At 30.1% G+C, this 24,342-nt stretch overlaps 5 protein-coding genes across 5 annotated transcripts; 3 read left to right on the top strand and 2 right to left on the bottom strand.

Moving 5' to 3' along the window:
• The first annotated feature begins 4,896 nt into the window (after positions 1-4,896).
• Positions 4,897-8,673, top strand: und (methionyl aminopeptidase und). Its single transcript, XM_068774076.1, has 8 exons — positions 4,897-5,111; positions 5,235-5,417; positions 5,929-6,089; positions 6,960-7,134; positions 7,427-7,635; positions 7,732-7,822; positions 7,904-8,078; positions 8,297-8,673. The coding sequence occupies exons 1-8, from the start codon at positions 4,973-4,975 to the stop codon at positions 8,547-8,549; spliced, it is 1,386 nt and encodes a 461-aa protein (XP_068630177.1). The 5' UTR covers positions 4,897-4,972; the 3' UTR covers positions 8,550-8,673.
• Positions 8,674-9,025: 352 nt separating this feature from the next.
• On the bottom strand, positions 9,026-15,130 carry LOC137930849 (uncharacterized). The gene is made up of 7 exons (XM_068774186.1): positions 14,935-15,130; positions 14,759-14,856; positions 14,498-14,638; positions 14,025-14,202; positions 12,726-12,861; positions 12,245-12,474; positions 9,026-11,055 (listed from the first exon to the last, which is right to left on the bottom strand). The coding sequence occupies exons 1-7, from the start codon at positions 15,017-15,019 to the stop codon at positions 10,952-10,954; spliced, it is 972 nt and encodes a 323-aa protein (XP_068630287.1). The 5' UTR covers positions 15,020-15,130; the 3' UTR covers positions 9,026-10,951.
• Positions 15,131-15,521: 391 nt separating this feature from the next.
• On the top strand, positions 15,522-18,405 carry LOC137930992 (BRISC and BRCA1-A complex member 2-like). Its single transcript, XM_068774372.1, has 7 exons — positions 15,522-15,785; positions 15,895-16,193; positions 16,459-16,634; positions 17,332-17,454; positions 17,524-17,587; positions 17,673-17,826; positions 18,183-18,405. The coding sequence occupies exons 1-7, from the start codon at positions 15,689-15,691 to the stop codon at positions 18,380-18,382; spliced, it is 1,113 nt and encodes a 370-aa protein (XP_068630473.1). The 5' UTR covers positions 15,522-15,688; the 3' UTR covers positions 18,383-18,405.
• An 857-nt stretch (positions 18,406-19,262) lies between these two features.
• Positions 19,263-21,616, bottom strand: Cchl (Cytochrome c heme lyase). The gene is made up of 4 exons (XM_068774379.1): positions 21,236-21,616; positions 20,311-20,547; positions 20,095-20,219; positions 19,263-19,803 (listed from the first exon to the last, which is right to left on the bottom strand). The coding sequence occupies exons 1-4, from the start codon at positions 21,407-21,409 to the stop codon at positions 19,566-19,568; spliced, it is 774 nt and encodes a 257-aa protein (XP_068630480.1). The 5' UTR covers positions 21,410-21,616; the 3' UTR covers positions 19,263-19,565.
• A 388-nt stretch (positions 21,617-22,004) lies between these two features.
• mRpL55 (mitochondrial ribosomal protein L55) lies at positions 22,005-23,308 on the top strand. The gene is made up of 2 exons (XM_068774665.1): positions 22,005-22,271; positions 23,132-23,308. The coding sequence occupies exons 1-2, from the start codon at positions 22,077-22,079 to the stop codon at positions 23,273-23,275; spliced, it is 339 nt and encodes a 112-aa protein (XP_068630766.1). The 5' UTR covers positions 22,005-22,076; the 3' UTR covers positions 23,276-23,308.
• Positions 23,309-24,342: the final 1,034 nt, after the last annotated feature.

Below are 24,342 nucleotides of genomic sequence, written 5' to 3'. Positions count from 1 at the left end.
CCCTTATTAGGGTTAATAGGACATTTCGAAAAATCTCGTCAATCTCAAAACGATATGTCAACTCACAATCAACCCAACGGTGAATGATTAATAGAATTCTGTCGTGTACATCACCCATTATCATTTTAAAACAAACATTAATTCACCTCTAATAGTGTAAATAATAATTATACACACAGTTTATTTTTAAGTTTGTTTTTCTAGTATGGTGGATGTATTCTAGTATGTTTTAGCCACATGTTAGCAGATTGTTATAAGTGTAATCTCATTACAAACTTTGAGGAGAACGGAAATTTATTCTTCTTATAAAGTACTAAGTAGTTATTACTTACAAAAAAATTCTATTCATCGTCACCACATTCAATGGAACAAATTAGTAATATATCTGGGTAAGTTACAATTCAATCAAGACATGTACATGTACTTCGTAGATACGAAATTTGCTATCAATGGATTTCTGATCGGCGAGCCCCACAAGGTTTACAGCGTCGACATGTAACAGAAACCAGAAATGACTAAAATTCCTTAAATATTTCTATTACCCTTTGTATTATTTTAAGGGTTTCATATAAATTATAAAGTCGATATTTGCCAAAATGTGGTTGGCATCTTGCGACCCAACTTTATTAAAAAGTAATATCTATCTAAGCCCAATTAAGGGCAGTGTTAGACAGCTGATTAGGACAGTGACTTTCGATCGTCGATCAGTTTAATTCCTAACTAGTGCACACGGAGTGAACTATATTATAACTGTCAGCAAAAATAAAGTACATATTCGGGTAAGTAAGAAGTTTTGTGACATCCAGTGATTCTCATTAATGTAGATTATTTTGCGTGCCAAAATACCACTGTTGAATATATGACATTTTATAATGCCGCTGCCTCTTAAGCACTTATGTTGTACCAGAAATTCAAAGGTAAATAAGGCTTAAATAACAATGGCGTATACGCCTCCTGCCTAAATTATGCTTTAGGTTCTACCTTAATTAATTGAAGGTTGACTTTTAAAGTATACTTTACTTTATTCGAGAACATAGTAGAAGTATTTTATAATATTTTGCGTTTTTTGGAAAAGCTTTTATTATTTTGCGTGCCAAAATATTACATGTATACTGTATTCTATTCTGTATAAACACATAATTTATATTACAGTATATACAGTATACTATTTAATGTAATTAAGTTCAAAACTACTACATAAGAAAATAACAATAACAGAAGCGTCTTCGTCATTTTCTAAGTTTAGGGGATTTGTAGTAAATATTTATTAAAATCAATTCACCTGCTTTGATATGAAATAAATGTTACAATAAGTTTGAAAAGTAAAATAAATACAATTCCATCGCGTTAGTAACATATTTATCAAAAAATATTAACACAAAGTTTCACATTCACTACTAAACAAAGCTTATTTCTATTTATACTTACAAAAAAGCCACAAGATAGTAAAATGTTCATGGTTAATATTTAAATACAATCCAGTTGGCGTTTTTTTCACCACAACCAATACATCTTATTTATCTGCTGTTTAAATAAATATTTTATTTAAACTCGCACAATGTCTTCGCATAACTTCGTAACCCGTAGATATATAGTGCTACAGAGAGGGAGACGTATTGCTCGGCCAGCAAACGGAGGTCGACTGCTGAAAACTATGCGAACAGCGACGTTGCGTGCAGGCTTCCTCCTTGTTGCATACATATCTAACTACAGCTCAGTAAATATGACGCCGCCATGCATTAGCGTGTTCGCTTATCGCGGCATCCATGAGGACGCTGTGATAAATATGTGCCAGCAAACTGATTGTCTTTACCAATTGTTACCATTATTATTCCATCATTTTTAGTCTTTACTAATCTTCATAATGAGCTACTTAAATTACAGATAACTTTTATTTAAATCTTAAATCGCGGAATAAATTAAAAAAAGAATAAAAAATAAAGGCATTTAAAATAACTATTGCAGTTCCGTACATATGTATGTTTCTTATATAGCTAAACAAAAGTCCAAGCATATAAAAATATGAAATATCCGTATGGATGAGCGAATAATAATAAAGAACGTAAATTTCTATTTAATTTAATGTTTATTATTGTCAGCTAAATAATTTTGCTGAACGAAATTCGACGCCGAAGACATTAGTTAATTACAATATTTTTTACGGTTATTATAATATATAAATTATAAGTCCTTTTCCCAGGTTTCAATCCACGTTACTTGCTTTTGTACATTTGCAAATTTTGAAACGAAAGACATTCGTCAAATCAAAACGACATAAAATACTAGCAAGAGCACTCTACTCTAACACTTAATTATGTAAACTTAATTATTCCTAACAAGTACTTCTGACAAAGCTATATCTTACAACTTCGAGATGAATGTAATAACGATTTCTGTAATGCAAAAAAATGTTATTGGTAGTTGTAATGAAGAAATATGTAATAAATACGCTTAACTAATATCAACCCTCCGAATAATTTAAAATAAAATGCAATAGTTTTGTTACTTATTGCGTTCAATTTGTAATTTACTTTTAAAAAAGACGTGAAGAGAAGAGACATACGCGGAGTTCCTGCACCCATGTAACTTGTTCCATGGATAGCCTTGACGGCTTGTTGCCGAAAGGCAAGTAGCTTTTCTGTGCGAGCCGGGCACGAAGATTTGCTATGTCAGATTTTCATTCTTCGAGGGTTTGTAGCACTCTATTGCTTCGACGGGCAACAATGTTTTGGCGACTAAGTTTTTATTCGTTTATGTGATGCTTATCCGTAATAAATAACTGATATATAATATCTTACGTCTACAGTGTGAAATTTAGTGCAGCTATTGATCTTGTTGAAAAGGGAAGTGAGTAGCTGTACTTCAGTAGTGTAGTATCTACATATGATGTTAAGACATGATTACGAGATCGTGAAAGTGGCCTCGGGAGTGGCTAAAATTGTGGTTAAGCGATGAGTCTCCTTGATTATGATTTTGCTACGTGTTACGAGCAAAAATTTCAAACATTGATGGGGCTATGAGCAGCTGTTTATTAGGCGTAGACGATTGTTCCATCGTAACACTTAAACATTCGTAAATTACCACAAATCCGATTGGCTTCCGGGGGCGGCCTACCGCCCTCGTCTCCGCGAACAGCGAGGGCGATTCGAGGTAAGATCCGCGTCCTATCTAAGATTGCCGAGTGCTCCTCGCTGCCTTCCTATGCCGCACGCACACATACATAACACTATACACTTACAGGAGTAGAGCTGTTGTCAAAACACAAATGTCATCGTGCGACCGGAATATGTCTGTCCAGTAAAATTTTTGTAAGTTCACGGACCCTTCTGTTCCGTGAGCACAACTCCTGCAAAGTTGTAAAAGCTCTCCGAACTATCAGCGAAATCATCTTCAGAAACAATAGTAATAGGAGTACTTTACTGCTTCGCCAACTGGTCATTATGTATTGGTCACTACTTTAGGAATCGTGAACCTTAGCAGAAAAAAAGGTTCCCTATCCTAATTGAAATAAAAGTCTAATGAGTGAAGTAAACCGCATGACTGTTTCACAAGAAACATTACAGAATGCTTTCTTTGACAATGTTCTATAGCTATTTATACATCTGTGGCGATAATAACATGAAGGTCAGAAGAATCGTAAAGATCACAGCCGCGAGGCACGTGAGTCCTGTTGCATAATAGCCGTTGCTCGAAGTCATCAAGACGATTACTCTCTCTTTGCAGGAAGTTTGACGTCGTTCAGAACTCGCGGTTAGGCATTGGATTATTACACTAACACACATTGAGCGTCGACCGATCTAAAAACTTGGAGCCCTTGAGTTTTGTTACATTAATAAAGTATTAGGCTACGCGCTATCTACGCCCTGCTACCACCAACCTATGTAATCTAAAAAATGGTAATGTTAATAAATTTGTTTCTGAGCTATTGTTGTGTTTGTAGTGTCGTCCAAATAATTATCGTTAATGAATAACAGTGATCATGCAATTAGAATAACATTCGGTTATTAAATTAATTTAAAGCTAAGAATTTATTTTTAATTACAATAGAATTTAACCTTATTAGTGCCAAGGAGCGCCGTGGCACTCCTATTGCTAATTGTGAAAAATGCTAGCGTCGCGCGCAGATGACGGTCGTGTTGCCATTTTCTCTTCTTCATTTCTAAAGATAAGAAAATGATTAAGCTGGAATTTACTTCCTGTAATTATAAGTGCACTAGAAAAAAGATGGCTAGATTTAAAAAAATTAAGCTGAATCACACACTTCGTTGAAATCGACTTTTGGCTTAGAAAAATTGTCAGGTCGAAATTTACGACGATGTGTGGTATGCAGCAGTAAGGACAGGAGTGCAGTTAAATGATCCAATTTGATTTGCTCCATATAAAAAAAAAGTACTGCATGGTTTTTGCATAGTGAAACACGTTTGTAAGTAAATCTTATTCATTTTCAATATACTTTTTTATAATTTCCTTGTAAACAAATATGTAGTATTCACTTTTTGTGTTTTTATTATCATAGTATAAAGTCTTGTGAAGAGAATGTTGAAAAAATTATGTTTAATAGTGTATTATAACGAAAATGGTGAAAAATTTTCTTGTTCATATAAATAATTTTTATTTTTATAGATGTAATGCATTTTTACTAATTTTATTTAATAATAGGAATTGGTAAAATATGCTTGGCACTAAAAGGTTAATTCAAATTCATATGAGTTTCGCAGTAAGTAAAAATTCGTGACTTTATATGAGTTGGAATAATATGTTAACCGTAATATTTTTTACGACCCGGTATCTCATTTTTAAAAAATATTCATTAAGAAAAAAAATTCTAACAATTTTAATCTGTGCTCTGTCTGAAAATATAGGATTCCAAGTCAACAGTCAAATGGTAAATGAAATTTATTATATTGGCATTTGTGCTATCTCGTGCATGATATTACAAGTTTAATTTTTTTAAATAATTTGTACAACTAAAATGGCTGCTGTAAAAACTGTCGATGATGATAAAAATCACATCGAAGATGATGAAGAAGAAGATACAAATGTTCTAGAGGAAACTGAATCTAAGGATCCCTCCAAGAAGAAGAAAAAGAAAAAAAAGAAGAAGAAGACAGGTTGGGTTTAAAATAGAACATTTATGGATAATCTTATCTCATTATTTGATTGTTTATATGTCGTATTTAACAAAGTATTGTCTTGAATTGATATTTGACTTTATACCTAAAACTACGTTTTAGCGGGAATTGAAGCGTCACTTGAAAATGGTTCTGAAGCGCATGATAAAAATGATACAGTGGAAGATGCTGGTGAAGGAGAGGAAAAGAAGAAAAAAAAGAAAAGCAAAAATAAGTCTAGCAAAGCGGCGGGTAAAACGCAGACCAACCCGCCAACGATACCCATCGCAGAGCTTTATCCTGATGGTTAGTCAAAAAATTTATACGTTGATCTTTTGATTCCCTTTTAATAGTCTTTTAGGATTTACTGGCCATGTTACAATTTACATTTTGAAAATAAGATTATTATGCCATTTTATTACATTATATTAATTTAACAGGTGTGCTTCACTAAAAACCTCACTAGTCATTCCTAGTTTCTGTTCATCATAAATATTCTCCGTATTTTAAAGCACCTTTCCAACAGTTTGATAGGTTATGTTGTTATGATTGTGGGTATGGTATGGCCATAACCGCACGGTTATGTTCATTCATTTTACAGGTAAGATTGTCAAAATTATGAGGTCAATGAACTTATCATTTAACTTGTAGATATATCTGATAATGTAGAAAAATATTTTTTATGAAATTCTTAAATGGGCTACACAATTTCACAATAGTAGTTTGTAGAACACAAAAATTATTCTTATTTTGAGTTTATTAATATCTTGAACAATATGTACATATATTAATATCTGTTGGCATTATTGGTTAACAGGTAATTTTCCAGAAGGCCAAATTATGGATCATGGCCATGCAGAAGGTATTGATGATAGAACAGCAAAAGAACGCTTCACAAGTGAAGAAAAAAGGGCTTTAGATAGAATGCACCAGGACATCTACCAAGAAATTAGACAAGCTGCAGAGGCTCATAGACAGGTTTAATTTTTTGTTGCATGACTTAGATTCATCTTTTTTGACATCCTTTACAAAGTTATAAAAATTGGGCAACTATCTTTCCGGACACTTCCTCATTTGATTATGATGGTAAAAGAACTACAGTAATTAACCACCATAATGCTAAACTCTCATATCTCAACAAAACATATGGTCAATCAAACTGCAATTCCTGTAAACAATTTAATCACTTTGTGCTACAAGTGTAAAATATTGATTTATAATCCCAAAAACAAACAATGAACTCAATTATTCAATTCATTTTTAACACATTCCATGCCACAGCAATTTTTAAAGATTTTCCATTCAGGTGGCATGGGGTGTACACGACTTACACTTTAAAAATTAAAAAAGTTTGTTTAAGACATTGCTTTACACTTTTTCAAAAACTGCATAGGTATAATTAGTGGGAAATAGTTATAAATTTTAATATTTATTACATATGTGCATATGTGATGAAGTTATCTATATTATACAACAAGCAATAAAATAATATAGCAAAGCAAATAATATAGCAAGGTAACGCCTGATTCAATTGAATATTTAAGATCAGCATGCCTAGCTAAACAGGCGCGTTTACACATCAAATTAACCAAATTGCATCAGGTGGCATTATCTATATTCTACACTACTATTCATTATTCAACAATCCTAAATTTTTCAATGAGAACTGCAAATGGACTGAACAGAAAGTGTAGGGGGTCATATACACCCCACACGGCATGGTATGTGTTAATTTAAATTTTATAGCAAGAATCAATTTTAGTATTAATATGAATATTATCTACTTTAATAACTTTTGACTTGGGTGCTTTAAATTTATTATTTTATCATGAATGATTACACTTCTAGACAAGAAAATATATTCGTGATTGGATTAAACCTGGAATGACTATGATTCAAATCTGTGAAGAACTGGAATCAACAGCCAGACGTCTTATTGGAGAAGATGGTCTTAAAGCAGGATTGGCTTTTCCTACTGGATGTAGTCGCAATCATTGTGCTGCACATTATACTCCAAATACAGGTAAATAAAAGAATATATATTTTAAAAGTTATATTAAGAGCCCCCAAAACTGTCTGCATTTAAAATTAAAATAAAACTTCTTTATACAGAAATTTATTCACACAAATTTATTTGTATAATATTTGACAATTTAGGTAATTTCAATAATATTATATAAGACAATGGTTTCAAAAGTTTAACACATTCAATTTTAATTAAAATAATTTGAATATGTGCTATAATATTAAAGATATACTTGTTTTAAATATACATCTAATACACTCCTATGCACATACAATGTTTTTTTATACAGGTGACAATACTGTGTTAGAATATGATGATGTGGTAAAAATTGATTTTGGAACTCATATTAATGGCCGAATTATCGATTGCGCCTTCACTCTTCATTTCAACCCACGCTATGATCCACTAGTTAAAGCTGTACAAGAAGCTACCGAAGCTGGCATTAAAGCTTCTGGTGTTGATGTCAGGCTTTGTGATGTTGGTGCTGCTGTTCAAGAGGTAGAATACTACACAACTTATATTTACAAAATTAAAACATGAAATTGATAAATCGGAATTATGACTGTGACAAAATTTTTCTTTATTTCATTTCAGGTGATGGAATCACATGAAGTTGAATTAGATGGTCAAGTATATCAAGTGAAGCCTATTCGCAATCTTAATGGTCATTCCATTGGGCCTTACAGTAAATATAATAAATAATGCATTTTTTGAATAAAATTTGTATAAACAATTTGAAATCATGTTTTTAATGTTTTTTCTTTAGGAATTCATGCTGGAAAGACTGTACCTATTGTAAAAGGTGGGGAAACAACACGCATGGAAGAAAATGAATTCTATGCCATTGAGACTTTTGGTTCCACAGGACGAGGTCAAGTACATGATGACATGGACTGCTCCCATTACATGAAAAATTTTGATCAACAGTTTGTACCATTGAGGTGAGTATTTCAAGTTATATCAAAATCTTAGTTATGTATGCAATCTTTTTTATATACAATATTTAAAAAACTGTATAGTTAAGGAAACATGAATATACAAACCATTACACAAATTATACTACTTTGACAAATTTATTATAGAATTGTAATCTTTCCAGTTTATTATTAATATAAAACTATAATTTTTAACTTTTCATAAAAACTTTTGTAATTTGCAGACTGCAGTCATCAAAACAACTTTTAAATCTAATCAACAAGAACTTTGGCACTCTAGCATTTTGTAAGCGATGGCTGGAACGCGCTGGCGCATCTCGTTACGCTATGGCTCTTAAGGACCTGTGCGATAAAGGTGTGGTAGATGCCTACCCACCACTGTGCGACATAAAAGGATGTTACACTGCCCAATATGAACACACCATTCTTTTGAGACCAACATGCAAAGAAGTAGTATCTCGTGGTGACGATTATTAAATTTAACGCAAAATCAGGTCCAGACCATTTTATACCATTTTGTAAGAACTACTATAGTGTAACTGCAGTCTGAATTTTCATGTTAAAACATATTTTTTTATGACTAATAAACAAGATCATCATGTGTAGTGTTACAAATTATATGCTGTTGTACACTCATCTATCAATTATGTCGAATGCTGCTCCTGTTTCTATTAAGCTATTTTTTAACATCAAGTTATACTAATATTTTTTGTTTTAATCAAAACACATGCAATATTTTAAAGTTCAATCAAGTTCATGTTTTTTTTTTTCACTAACGATAAAACTTTTAATAAAGTTTTACTTATACTTAAATTGTTTTATTCACCAGGGAAGTATAAAATAAACGCTTAAATGTTTAAAAACTTTATTTCATACTTTAGGAAAGCACTATCTTCCTAGTTTTTCTTTAAGTATAAACGATTACATTTAACATAAAATGATTACATTTATTTTAAGGTAAATTTAATCTCTAAAAACCTGTTGTCACTAACAAGTTACCATAGAAATGTATAAAATTGTAATAGTTAGCAATTCATTCTTTCAACAAGTAAAATGTTTAAGGAAATTTATAAAACCGATAATTCTTTCCTATTTAGCTTGTGTAACGTATTTTTTATTGTACATAGAAGATCAATTATTTACTGGTAATGTGTTGGTAAAATTTACGAAATAGTTCAAGAGCTGCTTTTTTGGTAAATTAACTTGGCAATCAACCACTAGCAACTTTTATAAAATCTAGCACAGAAATACTCAATAATTCTAAATTCGTACCGTTATATTTTTAACAAAAGTAATACAATGATCACATAATTGATTTGGAATAAAAAATAGCTAAGCGGAATAAAAAATTAATGTCCCTAAATTTTACTAAAGACACATTTGAATATCTAGGTAATTCTATTAAACTTCGAAAAACATGAGATTTGATGATTTCACAGGCAAATAGTTAGCAATTTCACCAAACAAACTACTACTTAAAAAATATTAAGAAAAGTTAGTACAGTGGGAAGATACCATCATGAAACCTGTAATGATCAATACTCAATATGGAAGTAATATTCTTAATAATTTTAAAAGTTACAATGTAATAAACATTTACATATCTTTTATGGCAGTGTTCCCTTTTCTTAATTTTAAACACAACTTGCTTAAAGATTAACACAAATAAATTGGTAATTTTTATGTCTCATTCCAAAGCCATGCATATCCAAATTGTCCCTGTTTTCACTTCTTTATGAAATCGAATATTTTAGGGCAATACCCAAATACTAATAAAAACTTCATAATTACATGAAAACAAAAGACACTTTCAACACATATTAATAATGTACATTTCAAAACATTCAATCATGAAAACAATGTTTTACGAAAAAGACATTTTGTGATAGTAATGTATCTAATTAATTATTAACATTACAGCACGAATTTCCAAACTTCAGATTACAACTGGTTGTTTGGTCATCTAGTACTAATACAATTGCAAAGTTTGCTTCATAGAGGATGAGTTATTTGTATGTTTTTTTCCCTTTGCTATAATACATAATATGACTAATCACGATAGCCTAATTAATAGTAACACAAAATATTCATTATTTGAACAATAACAGAAATGTGTGCTTAATAAAAATCTTAAACTAAATTTTCATTAAGCTTGACAAAAAAACTAGTACTACAAATTTACAAATGGTTTTTAAATTATTATTGATATATTAAATTGGCATGTTTTTTCAAATTAACGATGTAAGGAAATGGCATCATATTTTTTCACTGGTCCGAGTCAACACAATATCACCTTAATAAGCACATGACAAATTAGGTCCTGCACTTTACTAAATAAAATTTGAATTAAAACATAAACAATTTAACTATATCTGTTAATTAATCATGACTTGACTAGTTTCAATATCTTTTTCTGGTATTCATTTAATTTACTGGTCTTTGTGATGTCACAAATATTAAATTATTCAAGAATAATTGCTACATCAAACTAAAATATTTTAACACACGATAAATACTTAATTGTGATAAAAGCAACAATATAGATGACCGCGGGATAAAATAATATACAAACTTCTTATACCAAAATGGTAAAGTATCACAGAAATTAAGCATACCTAGCTAAACTATCGTGACATCTAATATCCCAATACTACTCAATAGTTCTGGATTTGGTCAGTGATTTTTAATAAAAAAAATTAAGAAATACCTAGGTAATACTTTAAGCCCACCCAAGTAAAAAAACAACAAAAAGATGTTTTTTGGATATACACATAAATTAAGTAAAAAAGACCGTCACGCAAACTAACACTACATTATAGATTTGTAAAACATTTAACTATCAATTTATACCAAAAAAAATATTTAAACTGCACATAAAATTATTCCTTGTCATCTCCATTAGTAGTCATATCAGTATATGGCCTATTATAAATGGATTGCAATGGAACATGAAGCAGCTCCACAATATGCCGGTAATGTGGCTCTGAAAAATAAATAATATTAATGTAAAAATAATCTAATTTAGAGACAAAGATATGATACATTATATATTTATACATGCTTAGCAATAGCTCTATTCCACATCCTGTGCCAACTGCACATATCTCATACCTCAACTGCCGTAAAATGTTGATCTTTAGTGTTTCGTCTCTCATAAGATATCTCGATGCCCTGTTACCTTTTCAAAATTATTGAGTACTTGGAAGTAGAAAAAAAATCAGCAACAAATATATATACATACATATATAGCTTACAAAATTTGAAACAATTCAAGTAGCTAATGATGTTATTCTTTGTTAACATATGCTTTAATTGTGACTAACTTTAAAGTTGATTCCAATAAAAAAAATAAACCTTACAAGTATTTGGGAATGTGAATTCCATAAAAGTTAGAATAAAGTTGCAAAATTAATAAACAAAATATTTTCACCAGATCTTTCTTTGATTATTATAACTACTTCCCTAATCAAACATTCTTTTAAAATACAGAACTATGTGACTTCAAGCATTATATGGTGAATTATGAAGCAAGAAATGTTATAATGCCAATAAAAAAATTTTTAACCAACAATATACAAAAAAGTTTGATAAAATAATAGTGTATATTTAATACCTAACAAAAGACTACAACAATAAAATAGAAGACAAAGTTCATTTAATATTTATTACATTTTTCAAAATCTATTTCTCTTAAAATATGAATCACATGGAAGGACCATAAATAATTAGTTCAAATTAATTACTTTTACATGTAAACTACAGCCCAATTTTGGTTATACTCAATAATGATGAGACTTCAAAACTCATGTGTTCTATATTAATGATTATGCATGTTTTCTGGTTGACATTAGATATACACCTTGTGGTGGTGGTATCTACTCAAACATCTTAGAGCCTAAACAGAAAAACCAATTTGGGCATAAACTTAAAAAAGAAATAGCTTACATTCTTTAATTATGATTATTACACTTTGTAAATTATAAAAGTAAAAATCAACATCAAATTAATTTTTAGGACTTGCATGTATTTGTACAGTTATGACTATGGATAGTAAAAAGATTATTAAATATAATCTAATAAGACTAAGCCCAGTATGAAAAAGTAATACAGCATATAATAGCTGTTGGCAGATTCAGTAATAAAAGTAAATTAAAACAATATAGAAAACATACCATTTTCAGGGTTAATATACCCCTTCCTTATCAGAAAATCGAGCAAAACAGGTGCACTTGTAGTTTTGAACTGTGGACTTAGCGCCCTTTGTACACATTCTTCAGCAGTTAGAAGTTCAAAACTCTCCACTTCACCATCGGCATTTTGAGGTACAAAATCAAATGGAAGTTCCAAATCATAGACATATTCTGTGTTAGGAAATAATCCCCTTTCACTCTCAAAAAAGAAACTGCAAGTTATAAATAAAATTAATTAAATATGGGTAACCGATCACTTAGTGCTTATTTTATTAAATGTGTATGTTCAAGATTAAAGCAAAAATCAAATATTTCATTTATTTGAAAATAGGTCACATAAGTGAGCTACACACATATTGTGACATCATAATCAATTTATGACATTATTATAGTTGTAATTAAAATAACTACAGATAAATAGAGTACAATAATAATTAGTAAATATATATAATTAATAACTAACCTAACACAACCTGATGGAACTAATTTCTTAACCAAGTCTCCCACCACAGAAGCTTCTTCGGCTGCCTCTTTTATAGCGGTCTCAAGTATGCCATAGCCTACTGCAAGCCCACCACTTACAAAACAATCCCATTTCCCTGAAAAAAAGAATGATTATCAGCAAGCATGTTGAAAAGGAATTCTTTGCACTTTTCATAGTTGGTCTCTCTTGCTTAAGCCCACTTAATTAAGAACTCCTGCAGGACTGTCAGGTCTAAGAGCAGAATGAAGCTCATTACCTAACCTAAATTTACTGAACACTACTGTCCTATTAGAAATCTTTGGAAGAGGCCTATATGTCCTATGGTTATATGTTATGTGGTAGAGGTGCAGATATTAAAAATACTTTTGTTTTACACAGAACCATCTGAGCTATTTACTGCTTAAGGCCACAAATCTTGTGAAAACATATCCATATCTGATAAAATGTATATGTATAAATCTGTATTAAACTTTATCAAAAGATTTGTTGTTGTGGAGATTCTTTCTTTTTCTCCAGAACTATAACATCATGCGAAGTAGTCAAAAATAAATTAAATTAACAAAAAGGTAACAAGTTAACGACCGATGTTCTTATATCAGACAGTGGATATACTATGGATAAAACTGATGATGGTTTCCACTTTGCAGGCACTATTTTAAATCTTGAAATTTAACAAAAGCAGAAGTGACATTATACAGTGTTTAGTGTTTGATCTAGATTCTCACAATGTTATGGAATGAACATATCACTTACTAACTGATAAAAACTTTGGATATATATAGTGACCCACACTATTAAAAAAAAAGTTGTCACTTTTTATCAAGAAATTAAAATGTAGGACTAAATATTAAATAGATATGTACAGAACTGTGGCACAATAAAATTTTACTACTGGTAAATAGTTTTCCCAGTTTTTGTAAAAAGGAAGAAACTACTTACAAATGCAAGAAGTTGCACAGGACCCTGTTAAACCAATTTCCGCTTTGTATGACTCAGGGAATGGTTATGGGTATGGCATACTTTAGGCATAGACTGCTCTTGGCAGCCCTTCTAAGTAGAGAAACTACAAAGGCAATGCTTCTACACCCATAAAAGAGAATTTGTCATGGGCGAGTATCAGTATTACATTTCTTTTTACTTTAATTATGTTTTATAATTAAAAAGCATTAGCCAACAAGTAGGTATAATACATTACTAATGGTATATTATTAAGAAGTATGCAAGTGATTACACATCATCATAATTTATAAATTTAATATAATTCCGGTAAATACATACCAGGCCAAGTTTGTTTTGTAAAGCTCCTTTGTTGTAACCAGATGCAAAGACCTTTTGTAGGATGTGTTAAATAACCATTAACACTAACTCCATAATTCCTTATGCCAAACAGACATATAGCACTTCTGTCCATTTCCAATAGGCTTTCATGATAAAATGGAGTACTTACTTCAAAACACTAAAAGTGAAACACTCCACTTATGAGAATATTTAACAAGAAATTTGTAATAAAATTAGAGTTATTCACATACAGTTTCCTATCTCAAATTATTACAAAGTAAAAGCAAAATTAGAAATTACTTATTAGGAACTTCATCTTGAAAGAGAAAATCTTATGCTCCATGCACAATCAGCAGTATTTGATTTAGAGCTATTAGCTATTAGAGCTATAAAGTCACATAATAATGAAGCCTCCATAGTTATTATGCTTTAAATATAGTTGTTGATTTACTTTATTATGCAGTTAAATATACCTCATCTCTCCATCCTTTTAATGCACAAATTTCGTTTTCTTTGCGCAAAGCCTGCAAAACGTCGGCTACTTTTGATGTCCTCTCTTTGTAGCCCCTAAATGCTGGATTTAATTCAACAAATTTCCCGGTAATAACAAACACCTGAAATTTATTAATTGTTATAGAGTTAAAAAATAGCCTTGTTGCAAGTAGCGGCAAACACAACTTAACAGTCAATATTACAAAAGAACGATTTTACAAAAGTACAACATAATTGTTTACCTCAGGAAATCTTTGAAGATGTTTCATAACATCTGGTCGAATTAACCCCACTTGATGACCTGCTACTATAAATGGTAAGCATATGCCTTCGTGTAAGCCTTAAACACAACATGTCAGTAAATAACAAGTATAATTATGTTTATATTTAACTTCATAAAAGCAAAACAATATTTTACCTGACAGATAGAAACAATTGAACTTCCTTGCTAATTTTGTAAGTTCTGAAAATTTATTCTGATATATCGAATGCATATCTTTCATATTTCGTAACACTCAAATTATTGTCAACGTTTAATATTACTGCACATTCACTGATATAAAAACATTCACGTATATCCTTTTACCAATAAAAAACGAAACTTGTAAATTAAAATCAGACTCAAACAGTATGTTACCACAATGTTAAGTCCTCTGTATTCGCAAAGCATGTCTATGGTACGTGTAATTCTAAAGAATAAACAATTAAATAATATTAAACAATTATTAGTAAATATATAACAGATTTAAATCTATGTCTAAATATAAGTAACTGAATAATTATTGAGTTTTCACGGGTAATGAGGAAAAAAAATATTTAATGTCATAGTTGGTAAACCATTTTAACGATTATGAAAAAAGAGTTAACTAATACATTCATAACAATATTTTATGATGGAATTGTAACATGAGATTTTTGCTTCCGAAATATCTATAAAAATTTAGTTACATCAATAGTTTTTTAAGCTTGGCAACATTTTTTTCACGTCAATTCAATAATTTATGTATAGGAGTACTAATTTTTGTATAATATAAACTAATTATTTTAGTAATACTAACGTTCTACCATTTTTCTTGAAATAAGGAAAATTCGTGCAAATTTCCTACGTGAAATATTGCTTAATTTTCTCCGGGACAACGATGTGTCACTAATTGAAATATTTGAACAAATCAATGTTTACTATGAAAATGGATAATAACGGTGTACTAAATGAAATTTCCCCCGTGTTTCGACCCTACATTCAAAACCTTTATCATGATTTGGAATTGGGTAGGTCTTGGAAATTTATACAAAACTATTCTATTTACGTTAAGGATTCCATTATTCGAACAACATTCTAAGCGCGAATTAATTTTTCTTATTATGTTTTAATTTTCAGGACTATGTAAAGCGAAAGTTGACTTGGAAAGAATCGGAAATAATAATGATGGCTCTGTAACCCAATTTAGATTAATTTTACCATATTGCTCTAAAAAATTAAAATGGGAAGTAATATTTGACTCATCTGCTCCATGGTTTGCTCCAGATTTTAGATTTGATGATGACAGCTTCCTTAATAGTCCTGATGAAGATTTTTTTGTGAAAAATATTCCCAGTCTTACAAATTGGGATGGTAATAACCCAAATGCTTTATGTGATGTTATTACAGAGATGATTAAATTGTACAAAATACATCAGGTAATTATTGTTATAAAAATATCATAAACCGAATAATTATCCTAATATACTAGAAGTTCTTATCAATATTTTTATTAGCTTTACACTTACATTTAATTAGTTACTGTAAACTTACATTTCCCTATTGAAAAAATTATCAATGCAAGAAGTTTGAATATTAATTTTTTTCCGTCCCCACTTTTAGACTACTTTCAAATATAATTTTCAGTATTCTAAACATAAAGTTCTAATTATACATGAATGGTACAACCTTTAATTTTTTCAGATAAAAAAGTTAAATGATGATGACACTTCTCGTGCATCTTTTGAATACAGTGCTCTTTTGGGAAATGGATTTACTTCTGAACAAGACATTGAAGTATGGGTTGTAGGACATATCACTGAATTCTTAATTAAGCTTAAAGTCGACACTAGCAGGTTGCCCGAGCTATATAATGAAGGGTGTGTATTAGATAAATTGCTTTTGTGCTTTTTGAGAAAATGCATGAATTTCTGATGTGTTCTGGATATATTGACATTTTTACTATACATCTCAAATATAATTTAATTGTAATTTTAATTCTGATTTTGGATAAAGTTTCAAAACTAGCTATTTATTCGGGACATGGATCATTTTCGGGAATTGCATAGTAATTCTTTAAATTCTGGGTTTCTCTACAAGTTTGGACACAACAAACAGGGGTATGTAAGTGGAGTCATCCAGAATCTCTATACTACCTCTAGGTTTTAATAAAAATAACTTGAACCATAGCTCTTGGGTAAGCTAGTCTTCAATATTTGCCTTGAAAAATGAACGCATCCATGGTCATCTTAGCATAGATGTGTGTACAAAAACACTGTCATTTAATTTTTTAACTATCTTAATTGATCACTCTGAAATAATTTTGGAGACAGTTTTGAAGTTACAGTTTTAAGTACTGCCACAATCTCCTTGTGGTCAAGTAGACATGTTAATCATCTTAAACCCAAATTTTTAAAGCTTCAAGTAAATGTTTATTTAGAATTGATTTAACCACATTTGTAACATTTTGAATACCAGGAAACATCCAGTGTATAAAAAATATCTTAAGATAGAAAATATAAATAGGATGATCAGACAGTTTCACCAATTGATTTCCACATAATTTCTTTGTTCCAGAATTGAAAATAACCCTGGCATTGATACAGCTCTGCTATTGGTTCGTTATCCAAATTCAACAAATGCAGAATTAATGTTATCACCCTTTTTAACAAAATGTCTGGGAAATATTTCTTTACCATTGTAAGTATTATGTATGGCTTCATTTTCATTTATGTAATACTTAAAAAAAATTAAATTATACCTTCACAGAATGCATCAATCAGGGGTTTTAATGGATTATGTTCCAATGGTTACAGATATGTTAAATAATAAGGTAAACATGGCAAAGATTTTGTTCACTGTGTAGTGTGAAGTATGTTAATCAAACACACTTATATTATAGCAAATAAATATTTCAGATTCAAGATTTACTTAACAATGAAAAATTAAAAAGGGAACTTTTGGCCCAGTTAATTGTTAAGTATGAGGGTGCAGTTTTAGAACATGATGCAAACAGTGCTGCACTATTATTTCAAATGAATGATTTTCACTGGATATTACAAATAGACATAGGTTTGTATGTTATGTTGATTTAAGTCTAATGTATATTGCTGTTCGACAAAATTTAGTTAACATAAATGCAATGAGTTTGTTCATTTTGATTAAGAACTCCAAAAAAAATACCATCCTTAATTACTTATACCAGCAATAAATACATAGTCCAACTAGTAGTATTATACATTTCTAAAATCTGATCTAGAACTCTAGGCCTGCATAGTTAAAATCGAAACACTTGATGTGCCTTCTTTTCAATACATCACAACCACTGAGTTGATTACCCACTACATGCCAATCCCAGCCTACTTAAATCTTTTTTTAAAAGTCGTCCATTTCCACTGTCAATTAAATCTTGATATTTTTTTTCTTAGGAGTTCAATTTCCTGAGAAACCTCCAGTTCTTACATTGCGATCTGTTTATCACTGCAGTAAAGGCAAGCCAAAGTTTAAAGTGTTAAGCTCTTGTCCATATAACAATTTTGAAGGATATATTGAACAACAAGTGGATATTTTTAAGAATGAATGTAAAGGCATATCACCTAGCAGCCAACTGTTAAATTTGAATAATTGAAGGTAAAAAATAATTAAATATAAAATATAAGATTAAAGCTAGTTTTTTTTTATGTCCATCCTTAATATTTACTTTGTGTATTACAAATAGCATAAAGGCCTTAAACAATATAAATTGTGCTTTGAAATAATAGTAATGGTATCTATTATCCATAATTCAAAATGCAGTATGCAGTTTATCACATATCCTATCAGTTTAAGAAAATAGAAATAAAAGAAATTTTAAATGCTAAACCAGTAAAAACCAATCATTTATAGTTGGCTAATATCAAAAAAACTTTAAAAGCTACTAGAAAATGTTTTCAGAAAAACTAATGCAGACAAGAATTTTCCAAAACTACAATTAATGTATTGCCTTTGAGTGATTTATAGATTGCAAACTGTTCAACAAAATCATTATATTTACTATGTACCTACTCATTGTTAATGATTTTTTTTTACTAAAAGAAGTTATTTTTGACATTTTAACAACTATTGTACCACAAATAATCTCAATGATAAAATACAAATCTTTAATATTTTGTGCAATTAACTGTTATTAACTTACAGCCTATGCATACTTAATGTAGTACATATGGTAGCACTACAAAATAGTTTTTAAAATAACTAATTATTTTTACTCAAATGATTCTGGTTCTTTAAAACCTAGTTTCTGTATAACCAAAAACGTCAGTTACTGTAAACCATTTTAATGGCCTCAACTACATTTTTTAACAGTCAAACTAATTTTATCTCCAAATGTAATTGAAGCACCATTACAAGAAATATTTATCAAACAATCTGTTTTGTGTTTTGGCTGTTTCTACCGAATGTTCTTTGAACTTACCCTTTGACAATTATGTTTGGAAACCCAATAAAGAAATAAAGAAAACAGATCAACTCCTATGGTTTAATAACAATTAAATAGACCAACATTCATGATTACTTAACACTATAATGTATAAAGTGTAATCATTTAAGTTTTTGGTTTTAATGTTACCTTATGAAATTAATCAATTGACACAAATTAAGATCACAAAGAGTTTCTGCAGTGACAAAATATGCCGACAAAGGAACCCCACATAACAATGTAAGAGCATGTACAATGAATTACCAAGAAAGAAACATATCTTGTGAAATGAGGAGTAGCGAAAAAGTTGTAATTTAAAAAACTACAGAAAAAAATCAAAATAAGTACATTGAAATTAATTACTCAATTTAGTATTTTCTTTGTTACCAACTAATTCATAACGATATCTCATGTACATTACTTTCATTCTATCCCAAACATTTTCAAACGAATCCATAGCTGGCCTAACATCAAGAAGGGCAAATTGAAATTTGTTGTCAACTTCACCCCCGTCATAATAGTCAATGACATATCTGACATCTTTTCCACATCTATCCACAATCCAATCATGGCGATCAAATGGAAGTTCATATCTGAAAAAAAAAATCATTATTACTCAAATGTCAAAGAATTATTATAATTTATAAATAATAACCCATGATCTAAAAATGTCAAAAGTAGCAGTTGTATAAAAACCTAACTAAAGGATATAGGAATTTATTTCTTAGAGACGATCAAGTACCATTCTTCATTATAATAAAATTTCTCAATTTTGCAAATAAGATTTTTTTTATTTATCTGAAGATGAAATAAAATGTTCAGGAATGACAAAAATTATTAATTTAAATTGAAGATATATATATAAGTTTGATATGACTACATACCCCATCCAAGAACGTATTCTTGCTCTAGGACTGTAGTCAGTTGCTTTTCCACCAAAACTCTTTAGTCTTGGATGCCCACACTCCTTTGCATGCAATGCTTCCCACTTTAACACTTCTTGCCAAGCCTGCACAATTAAACAGGTAAAGTAAGGTCATCTGAAAACACTCAATAAGTGTAATTATAATAAAAATACATTAGTGTTACTACTAAATTACTTGTTCATTATTAGCATTGTGTATTCTAATGATATCCTCCATGTCTTTTGGTTTGATATCCTCATCCTTCCAACGCCAACCTTTACGAAGCATTGCATTCCAAAACATTTGCTGACTTGGGTAAACCCAAAATTCAGTAGATCCATCTGGCATTGCCCGTGGAATTGTCGAAACCTGCCGATTTGTTGGAAGGGAAAACGGCTGATCTGGTGCTGGTTTCTGGTTTGCAGGAGGCATCTAAAATTTTATGGCTGTTATCATATCTCGCTGTCCTTTATGTCAAGTAATGAATAAATATAGTTAGTAAAATATTGCAGTACTATAAAGATAGGTAATGTAAAGTAGAAATATAGTCTGTATTTTGTAGTAATTATGTTCTATGAAATGAAGTTGCTGAAATAATTTGTGTTGAAGTCCATTTGCTTAGGCTCACATTCAAGTTGGTAATAATTATATGTTATAATGTAGTGAACATTTTGAAATTGCATATTAAATAGATGTGTTAATAGTAAAATATTAATGTAGGAATACTGAAAAAAAAAAAGTTGCATTAAGAAATAAAATGACTAAACAAAGGATGATAACTAATAAGATTTTTAAAAATTTATAGGACTAATAAATTAAGTCCAATTGTTGTGCCCTTTAAATATTTATTTGAAATAGGCAATCTATTCATAATCATTAATTTATATAGTTTTGAATATAACAGTTGGTTTCATATGTAAAATTATCTATTTATTGATTTCAGTTTGAAACAGAAATCAATTGATTCTTAAATTCTGTTTAACATTCCATACATATATTATGTAAACCATTGCTTAGTTGTAATGTAAATATGCTACATATTAGATAACACACCATGTACTAGTTTTAAGCACAATACTATTCAAAATATCACTACAAAAATAATTATAATATTTATTACCATATTATATGGGTTGATATCATTTTTGCCATGTTGAACTGGACACTCGGAAGGCGTATTTTTGGTCTTACTTGCATCGGAACTTTTATCATGCATAGGACATTCTGGAGGAGGGTTTCCAATTCTTTCAGTTGAATTGTCATTTATGGTTTGCGCTGAAACCTGGTTGCCCATTTTATATTATTAAACCTTACGTAAGGCGACGAGGTTAAAGGAGCAAGGCTATTTTAACACTTCTGTAATTAAAATAAACTTTTGATTGAACATTTTATACACAAAATTTTCTTCTTAATCTAGCTACCGCAACTTCTTAACATTAGACAATAGTTAACAAGATTTAATAGAAATGTAAAGCCGAATTTCTTACACAATTTTACCTAATATCAGTGTTACCTGAATAAGAATAAATTGTCTATAAATTCATTTTATTACTTAAGGGTGATATTAATGAAAATTTAAGTTTATTGTAATTCAAAACTAGCGTTATAAAAGATAAATTATGATTTTAACGTTGATAATGTTCAGCTCTTCGATTTCACGACAGATTAACTAGCTTATATATTTTATTTTATTCTTGAATATCGAGGGAGAGTCGTTACTACGTTTTCTTTAAATATTAAAACTCAAAGTACTAAATAACTTGTGATTTATCAAAAAAATAAACATCGAAAATAACAAAAGCTAAACTGTGTTAGTTTTATAAATACAATACAAATTAATATTACTCGTGCATACTACGATGGCAATAATACCATATGTCAAAGTTTACTTATTAAGTATTAAGATTAACAATTATTTAAAAAATTAATATTTTTAAAAACAATTAATATTTTTCTTCACTATGAATTATTGCCTCCTTTTAAAGCCAAAGCAAATAATCCCTCTTTTTTCGAAATGCAGATTTTTAAACAATAATGTCGCAACGATTACAAAAATACATAGAGATGTTTATGCACGAATGTACCCTACAGTTATAGTTCAACCTAATGGAGCATCGATAAATATAAGATACAATGAACCTAGAAAGATCATTAAAGTAAGTTCTCTACTTTTTACAATACACTGGGTATGTTCCGGTTGACGCTGCTTCATATTATTACATGTTACGTTAATTAATTAATTATGATTGAGATTATTTGTCATATTTACGTTAACCGATTCCCGATTTTACTCATTGTTAACTCTACTCTTTAATAGGCAATAGGTATCAGTAACTTCTTCCACTTGCTTGTCCTTCTTTGGGTTCCCTACCTATTAAAGCCATTATCTGATTCTACATTTTATGCACTAACATTATAAGTGGATAAAATGAGGAAGATGGAATAAAGTTTTAGAGATAAAAATAGTATTTTTAAGGTCAATTAAATTTAAAATATTATGTTCACCAATATTACCTTAGTAACTAGGTTTTGAAAATGTTTTATATATTGTATATTGGGAAAGCTATCTAGTTTTGCCAAAATGTGATAATATTCTGCAAGCTTTTAAGCAATCAATCTTATTAATTATTTAATACAACCATTTTATATTTTAAATTCTGAACCTAATTTAAAAATGGACTGTAATAACATAATAATAACTAATAACTTTATTGGCTTGTTGCATTCCAATAGAAAAGATTTAATTTTGTGATCAATAATTACTGAGCAATCCATATTTTAATGACAATATGCAACACTTCAACTACGAAATGCACAAAGTTTAAACATTTAACAGTTATTTTTTTTTTTTAATCGCCTAGTTTCTGCATAAATTTCTTTTTTTATCAAACCATCTATTAAAGAAAAAGGCATTAATTTTTGCATATTTAGAAAATTTATATTTATTTATTAACCCAGATAAATTTTGCCTTATATTCTAATAAATAATAACATTTTTTTAAAAAATTTCTTCTAGTTACCATTGGACTTGTCTCAATTATCTGAAGAAGAAAGAAAAATTAGATTAGAGAAAAGGAAGCCAAAGAGAAAAATAAAGATAACAGAAACAATTGAAGATAATTTTAATGCCAAAAAATATCTGAAATTTATTAAAAAATAGGGTGAAATAGGTACTGTTAATATGTAGAGTAAATAAATAGGATTGATTTGAATTACAGAATCATTGTAAAACTTAACCTTTTTTTTATTAAGAATAGTAAATCAACATGTTATAATGCAAACTCAGATGAGAAATTTCAAAGATAATTACATTCTGTCTTTACCCTACTGGGGTCACTGGATGATGTCCTTCAGCAAGAAGGTTTTTTTATGTTTGTTAGTTTTAGCAATATGCTATGTACATGGGCCCAAACCCACTTAATTAGAATTAGTGTATCCCATTGGACAGTAGCAAAGTAATGACATCCTGTTAAGCAGCCATTGATTATCATTATGTCGGCCCACTTTGTAGTGTGTACGCCTTGCGGCATAGATGTCCACCAACAATCATCATAATGACTGGTCATGTGCTGCTCGCATCCAATAATTTCCCACAAACTTTTTAATGGTCCCCGTTTTTGGCGTCCTCTTTTACTTCCCCTGTCTTGAGTACACAGGGACTTTTGTAGAAAAAAAAATTCAGAGATATTATTTGCGTTTTCATATTTTTTCCTTCTCAGTGTCATTTATTCTTCACAAATTCTTTTATTCCTTCCATTTTCTCCTAATGCCATATTCATCACCTCTCTTTCATGGCACTCTCACCAAAATGTTTACATTTGTTCTGTTTTGCTTTAATTTTATTTATTTATTTTGGTAACTCTATAAAGGTCCCGCGACTCTCCTCGTTTTCCATTAGCAATGCGATGTTCCTTGTTGATCAGGCGCGACACGGTCTGATTTACCGCAGGATCACAGTTGCGTGAGGAACTCTACTTGAGCTTAAACCTATGCAGGTACTCGCTGTATACAGAATTGTTGGCTCCAGCATCGCCGGATACATCACCTCCGGGTTCAGTCCCTAAGCAGGGGCGGCTTAACCTATAGTGCAGGGTGCGTAATGCACCCGAGCGCTGCGACGCCTCCTGAGATGAGTACTATGGGCAGCGAAACAAAAAATTCTATACATTTCGCTTCTATTTTGCTGTCCATAAAACTTAAAACACAAGACGAAATATGAACTATCGC

The sequence above is a fragment of the Battus philenor genome, unplaced genomic scaffold (assembly GCF_028537555.1).
Source record: "Battus philenor isolate CCGP_79_NKW_IND1 unplaced genomic scaffold, ilBatPhil1.0.hap1 SCAF_7, whole genome shotgun sequence".
NCBI lineage: Eukaryota > Metazoa > Arthropoda > Insecta > Lepidoptera > Papilionidae > Battus > Battus philenor.
Note: the sequence above shows the minus strand (reverse complement) of the source record. Positions and strands in the feature narration are given on the sequence as shown.